Genomic DNA, 7,647 nt, shown 5'->3' on the forward strand with positions numbered 1-7,647 from the left:
AAATTTGTGAGGGCCGAGGGGTTAGGTTAGGTTAAGTGCATTTTAGCCCATAGGTACATTTGTTATGTTATGCATTTGTAAGATGGAGAGAACAAATGCGTCTATAACGTCCTCTTAAAAATAAAAGTTTAGATAAATTCAGTTGGTAATTAGCGCGCCAAAAAATGTATAATAGTTTTTACATCACTCAAGTAAGGAGCTGGGTAGGCAACTTCATTGATGATTGGCGGTTCATCGCCAGCGGTGTGTTATCAACAAACCAGTAGTATCCTTATCTCGCTCACAATTATTATCATTTCGCGTATTGCTGATTAGAACAACGCACAAACAACGGATGAACATTGTTCTATGGATGAACGGACTTGAAGACTTGTGAACTGGTCAAGACGTGGTCCTGGTGCACTAATAAATCTTCAAATCGAGATCGCCATAATATCTTCATGTGGTTGATTGCGACATTTGACAATTATTCATCGATTAGTTTTCGATTTTGATTCGTGGACATCAGAGTTACCAGCTTATAACCCGAATTAAGTCATTCAATGAAGTACACATACAGAGCCACAGAGGTAAGTTCCATTCTAGAGTCGTAACACTATTACCTACTGATCGCTATATTATACTCAATAATTCCACTCTAAACTGGTTCAAACGGTCGCAAGAATATTATTTTCATCTTTCCAATTTTCGGTTGTTATATTTACGTCACCTATCAACAAACATCTGATCTGTGTACCTATTACTGTATTAATGGAACAGCGTGTGAATGGTGTACACTCACGGTTTCTGTAATTTGTATTTCTGCTTCTTCTCTTAAGTTAAATTTAATTTATGTGCTTGAGCAGTGCAACAATATTTTTACCACCGACATCTATTCATTTCAATACGGGCTGTTGGTCTCAACAAAATAAAATAGTTACTTTTAATAATAATTTGGGATTTGTAAAGTCTGTAATATTACAAGTTAGGAAATACTTTGGTGCATTCTTCTTCTTACGTTTTTTTTTTTTTTTTGCTAATGGAAGTGACCTGTGCACTTGAAAGTCTATAACATATTCGTTTATTGTAAACTTCAATATTTATCCATATACTACATATTTTACATTTAAAACATATTGATGTGGGTAGGGCATTGCATTTTATTGGGAAAAATAAATGTATAATATTAATATTTTTTTTTTTTTACAGAATTTATTAACACATAGTTTAAAATCCATATCTACTACAAAATGACATTCTACTATAAAGGATATGAAGAAAAAATACCAGAAGTAAAATGCTGGTATCCAAAAGCAATAGTGTATGATGCGATAAAAGCTGGCAGTATAGATGGCACTGATATTGAACCACACGATGCTGGAATTACTAGAGCCTTAAATTCCAATTATAAAATTTCTTACAAGGCGAAAGGAAATCCTCTAAATACAATATTTGTTGGCAGACTAAGCTTAGATACAACTGAAAAAGATTTAGAAAATGTAAGATAATATTATTATTCTGAAACAATAACTAGAAAATAGGTAGATTCATTTAATATTATTTTACGTAAAAACAGAAAATAATAGTTTGACAGCAACAAACTGAAATAATATGTTATTAAGCTTATGATAATAAGTGCAAACTGGCTCAAAACTGGTTATGTATTTTTATTGAAACATACGAGCCGTGTCCCAAAAGTAAGGTCTCCATAATTATAATAATCGAAATAAGCTTTATTCAAATTATTTTTTACATGGTTATATATACAGTACTTATGAATTATTTTTCCACATAATCGCCATTTACTTGGATGCATTTTTCAAGGCGCACTGGAAGTTTTTGTATGCCAGCCTCATAGAAACTCGCTGCCAGCTCCTTATTTAGGTATTGGGTGACTTCTGTCTTCAATTCTTCATCTTCAACCGTTTCCCTACCAAATGTTTCTTTAAGTTCAAAAACAAATGGTAATCGGACGGGGCAAGATCTGGACTATAAGGGAGATGGGAGATCACATCCCAACCAAGCTTTTCCAAGAGTGCTTTTGTGTCACGGGCATTGTCATGCAATAAACAAACCCCCTTCGTCAGCATGCCACGTCTTCGATTTTGGATGGCTTGGCAAAGTTTTTTCAAAATCTCACAATACGAAGCTGCATTAATCGTTGTCCCAGTTGGCATAAACTCAATCAAAAGAACTCCTTTCCTGTCCCAAAAAACAGTGGCCATGATTTTTCGAGCAGATTGCGTCACTTTAAACTTTCTTTTTTTCGGTGAGCGAGAATGTCTCCACTCAAGTGCCTGTTGTTTGGGCTCAGGGGTGTAATGGTAAACCCATGTCTCATCACCCGTTACTATGGAGTTTAAAAAATCCTCTCCTTGTTCGGCATAACGAGACAAAAAGTTTGCATTGAGCATACACGGGAATAGAGGTGGCGGCGGCCGACATAGAAACGTCCATCTAAACGCGTGTCAGACGCAAACTAAACATCGGATCTAGTTGAGCCGCCTCTCGTTGGAAAGGGTACGACCAAAACTATACAACACTGTTACCAAATTTTGAAAAATGTATTTATTTATGGCTCTAGAAGCATGGAGACCTTACTTTTGGGACACGCCTTGTATGAACCAGTGTAATATTTCCTTCTGCCTATACATATGTTGTTACCATGTATATAAGTACATGAATTATGAAATAATTTTGTTTTCATAGTTTCATGGGTACATACATTGCACAATATATTCTTAATTTTAATTTCAATAAATAGTTTTATTGATATATACTTATACACTGTTTTATTGCATAATAATTATCATAATTTTTTTTTGTGGGAGGGGGTTTTTTACCATGTTATAAAATTAATGTATGCACTTAGATGAAATAGAAAAACTACAACTAACTGGTTAAAATCATATTATTTAATTGAAAATATTATAATATAAATTAAATAATTTATTGTTGTTTATTTTGTCTTAGGAATTTTGTCGTTATGGTAAAATGATAGCTTTAAGGCTGGTTAAAGATCTAATAACTGGCTTAAGTAAACGATATGCTTTTATAGAGTATGAAACATTTAAAATGGCATTGAATACTTATGTACTTTGTAAAAAACTAGTACTAAAGAATTCTCAGGTATTTGTGGACTTTGAATGTGGACGATTACTACCTGGTTGGAAACCTCGAAGATTAGGTATGTTGATATATGTTTTTTTTTAATTTTTCTAATAAAAAGAATTAATATAATTTACATTTAAACTTTGTTTAGGTGGAGGTTTTGGAGGTGAAAAACAATCAGGTCAACTTAGATTTGGCGGTAGAGTAAGATGTTTTAGACCACCTTTAAATTTGGATGTCTTTAAAAGGAATAGATCAAATAATAAGAAAGACAAAGAAATTAGAAAATCAATTACAACTCAATCTACTAGAAACATTCATTCAAATTCTGTTAGCAATTCAACTACATCTGCGCCTTCAATTATATCATTACCATTAACACCACCATCACAACCAGCTATTGTTTTACCTTTAACACCGCCTTCGTATTCAAATGCACTGTTACCATTAACACCACCTTCACAATCAATAATTGTCTTACCATTAACACCACCCTCAAATTCAACTGTTACATTACCATTAACGCCACCATCTCATTCAACTACATGTTTACCTCTAACGCCACCCCCAAATTCAATTCCACCTTCTTGAAGTTATATAAAATTTCAATAAATTTTAATTGAAAATTTAAATGACAAGCTATAAGTAATAACAATGTATGTGAATATTAATTTTTTTTGTACTAATTTAACTAAATATTATAATAATTATTGTGTTTGTAAAAACTGTTTTTATTAGGTACAATTATTGTTTCTTATTATTAGTAACTTACCATACTTCATAACTTTGCAACTAAATATCAGTATTTTCAATTGCTGCTTAGATTTTAATATGTATTTAATATGTAACCTAACAATACTCTATTCAAAATAAGAACTGTTGTCCCCCACCGAGTCAACGCACATATCAAATATAATTTTCAAAGTAAAAGAATGATTACAAATAATAATAATAATCTGTACATTGTTTAAAAATACATAATCTCATGTTAATGCAATAATTATTATTTTATTTGTATGAGTAGGATCATAATCTCTAGCAAATGTTTAAAATCTTCATCAGCACCTGCCAAGTGCACCTATGCCACATTCAACCTCCAATTGAGGATGATTTTTTTTTTTTTAAATCTCAATTCAACTAATAAATATAACAACCTATTGCTATTTTTGTTGTAAAACCACAGTGCAGTTTTTTTTTAATTTTCTTTTTTAAAATTGTTTAATCTGTACATAATAAATTTGGTACGATGAGGTGAAGAAATAAAATCTGAATCATTAAATGATTTTTAAAATTATAAAATTAACATGTAGGCTTAATGAAGACCAATAAACTGCACTTTGAAAGTGTTTTTTGGTCTCAAATATTTAAATCTATTTTATTAACATCTGTAATCATAAAATATCCAACTTTCTCTATTTCCACTCCATAATACTAACATTTATTATCAATGTTCATTTTTATTATTCTCTTTTCTTTTATATTGTAAAATAACTGTTGAGATATAATAACTTTTAGTTGAAATCTCATTAAATTAATAAACGTATTAGCATTTATTACCGACCTAGATATTAATTTAACTTTAAAAATGCTGATAATTATTCCTTAGTTATGATTTATGATACAGTATTTTTAATACACAATTATTGGTAGCATGTGCTTATGGACCCTAACCTAAATTCAATACAATTACAATATACATGTTGTGGACCCTCTGCCTCCACTCCAAAAAAAAAAAGATTTCTGGATACAGCCTTGCACCTAACTAGTATTCAGTAGACAAAAAATAAAAAATTACAATTGTTACAAAATTATGATTTAATATACCTTATAATTTGTACTTAAACCATAATTATAACCACTTATAATCATCTTGTGTTAGTTCAATATACAATTACTGTGTTATTATATTATACATTTTTAACTATCAAAATATAGAACTGACATTTTCAAGCTGTCACAAAATTAGTCTAAGTTTAAAATATTTATCTATCATTGTATTAATTTTAATAAAACATTCATGATTATTGAATTATTCTTCTAAATTATGTATATGAACATTCTAAAAAATATGTTTTCATTAGATACTAAATTTAAGTTTAAAAAATACTTGAATTATACATCAGTATCTACTAGTAGATAAATGTGAATTGTGATTAGTACAATAGTACTTGTATATACTTTTTAAAGATATTTTAGTACGCTAGTGCTTTACTAATTTTTATTAGGTATTTATCAGAGCTTTGCCTGTTTTTACTCAAAAGTAACATTTTGGTTTTCACCGATTTTTAATTTTTTTCACAAATTTATAATCAATGTGAAGACGTATAAACTATAAAACCATTTTAGTTACCAATGGCAGTGCGCACATATCATACATGCCATGTGAAGTGAAACAACAAAAGCATAATAGTTCTTAAGGTTTAATTAAGAAACTCCCGATTCGAGATAATAATTTATAATATCATTGAATTTAAAATTTAAATATTATATATATTTTATTAAGATTAATAGCACAAATATTTTTAAGATTCAAAAATAGCATAAAGTATTGAATTTTAAAGTTCCAAGAATAAAACGAATTACGAATCTGTTAAAATACAAATCAGGTCAGCTAACACGGATAAGAGTTCACTTGACGCCACTCACTTGCTATTTAAGGGGTTTAATAAAGACCATTTCAAAGACAAAGAGAATAACTAAAATTTTAAATATTTTATTATTTTAAATACTAACTAAAAGTCTATTAGAAGTGGCCCCATTTCAGAACCAACAATGATAGTTGCAATGCTGCGTAATATCGAGATGACGAAATTAATTATAGGTATAGAAAAATAATTTCGAGCGTGATAAACTCCCAATTTTAACGATTTACCACACTGTCATATTACGCATGTAGAAGAGAACTTTAGATATACCTGTGCAACTTTTTTATTTTGTTGATATCAACACTCATTATAGTTTGTAATATGCAAATGAAAAATACATGAATCTTTATGGAAGAATGATTTAAATTGTACTTATATTTAAGTTGTTGAAAAAAACGTTACGTCATAGTTTAAATTGTATTGTAAGAATTCGGCAAGCTATACTGAGAATACCGTCTCCGTAAGTTTGTCTGCGCAAAACCATTTTTATCGATCAATGGTGCCATGGAGGTCCTTAGGCTTCCTCTTATCCAAGCGTCATATTTTCTTCGTATATTTTCTGTATAAAACTGCCAACTTGTACAGGTACGAGAGACTATACAATACATACACTTATACTTACAAAGTTTATTTTATATTGGGAGCACAATGATGTGTATTTTTTTGTGTCTTCGTTCACGATAAGTAGTTATAGTTGAAATAATGCTTCGATTTTCAACTTCAGTAAGTTTTCTGGTGCGATAGTGAATCTATATAGTTGCACCGTTCGAAAGGTCATAATGAAAAATTCCCAGAAGCTTACAAAAGCGTCGAGAAAAAAATCAAGTTTTCAACGAAATTGATTTTGTTTTTTTGTATAACAGCTCGATAACGAATAACAGTAGATATTTGAAATATTCACCGAATGTCTGTATTAACATTTCCTACGCATGATATAATTTTCAAAATATTTTGATTCTTTTCAAGTTATTTATAAACATAAGACGTTTTCGATAGGAACTGAGGATACAACATTTTTGCACTGTCGAAAAACTTAAAAATTTAATAAAACTGTTAGGTATTAGTGTAATAATAAAAATATCATCAATTTACAATTTTTATGAGTGTCTAAAGTTATAATTTATACAACTTCGTCTATATTTTGCTAATTATTTTGAGTTATAAATTCATAAAAATTTTTCTTTTTAAATATAGGATTTGCAAGTTTAATATAAAATGCTATGCTTCGTATGTTTTTCTACAGTAAAAAGAAAAATTACCAGAAAGTCAAATTCAAGTTTTACAACATCGTCCGTTTTAGGTACATTATATTCACACTTGAGCTCACGATTTTTCGTTGAATGGTTTTTAGATTCTGAGTGAAACGATGAATGTATTGATTTTACAATGATGTGTGTTTTTTTTATTTTTTATTTTTTTATTTTTTGTGTCTGTCATCACCTTTTAGGGAAATTTGTCATCACGGTTTGGGGCAGTAAAAGTGCTTGGATTTTCTTCAACAGTACCTTTTCTGATAGGAAAGTGAATCTGGTTGGTACTTTGGGGGGGTCAAAAGTAAAATTCCAATTGTTTTCAAAATCGCCGTGAAAAACAAAAGAAAAATTAAGGAAAAACGGGAATTTTTACGCAAAATCTGTTTTCGAGAAAATTGATTTTGGTTTTTGGTGTAACTTTAAAACAAATGACCGTGGATACATGAAATTTTCACTGGTTGTTTATATTTCCATTTTTTATACATAATAAAATTTTCAAAACATTTTGATTTGTTTTGAACTGTTTAGGAACGTTTTCAGTTTCCAATATTATTCGTTTTTTTTTCTATGAATGTCAATAAAACTTTATTTGTTGAGTAAAAATACTTGAAAAATTATTACAAGACTCCTACTGTATAGTTACAATGACATTGAAAAAT

General features: G+C 29.6%; 1 protein-coding gene across 1 annotated transcript; it reads left to right on the forward strand.

The window, feature by feature from the left end:
* Positions 1 to 302: 302 nt before the first annotated feature.
* Positions 303 to 4,881, forward strand: LOC100168440 (U11/U12 small nuclear ribonucleoprotein 35 kDa protein). The gene is made up of 4 exons (XM_001951782.5): positions 303 to 569; positions 1,189 to 1,478; positions 2,953 to 3,166; positions 3,242 to 4,881. Exons 2-4 carry the CDS (start codon positions 1,230 to 1,232, stop codon positions 3,679 to 3,681), a joined length of 903 nt encoding a protein of 300 aa, XP_001951817.1. The 5' UTR covers positions 303 to 569; positions 1,189 to 1,229; the 3' UTR covers positions 3,682 to 4,881.
* The last annotated feature ends 2,766 nt before the right edge of the window (positions 4,882 to 7,647 follow it).

The sequence above is a fragment of the Acyrthosiphon pisum genome, chromosome X, assembly GCF_005508785.2.
Source record: "Acyrthosiphon pisum isolate AL4f chromosome X, pea_aphid_22Mar2018_4r6ur, whole genome shotgun sequence".
NCBI classification, from domain to species: Eukaryota; Metazoa; Arthropoda; class Insecta; order Hemiptera; family Aphididae; genus Acyrthosiphon; species Acyrthosiphon pisum.

Excerpts from the sequence above, each read along its gene's own strand:
- LOC100168440 (XM_001951782.5), top strand. The coding sequence starts at position 1,230 with ATGACATTCTACTATAAAGGATATGAAGAAAAAATACCAGAAGTAAAA. Across the intron at positions 1,479-2,952 it reads CTGAAAAAGATTTAGAAAAT|GAATTTTGTCGTTATGGTAA; the intron begins GTAAGATAATAT and ends ATTTTGTCTTAG. Across the intron at positions 3,167-3,241 it reads TTGGAAACCTCGAAGATTAG|GTGGAGGTTTTGGAGGTGAA; the intron begins GTATGTTGATAT and ends AACTTTGTTTAG.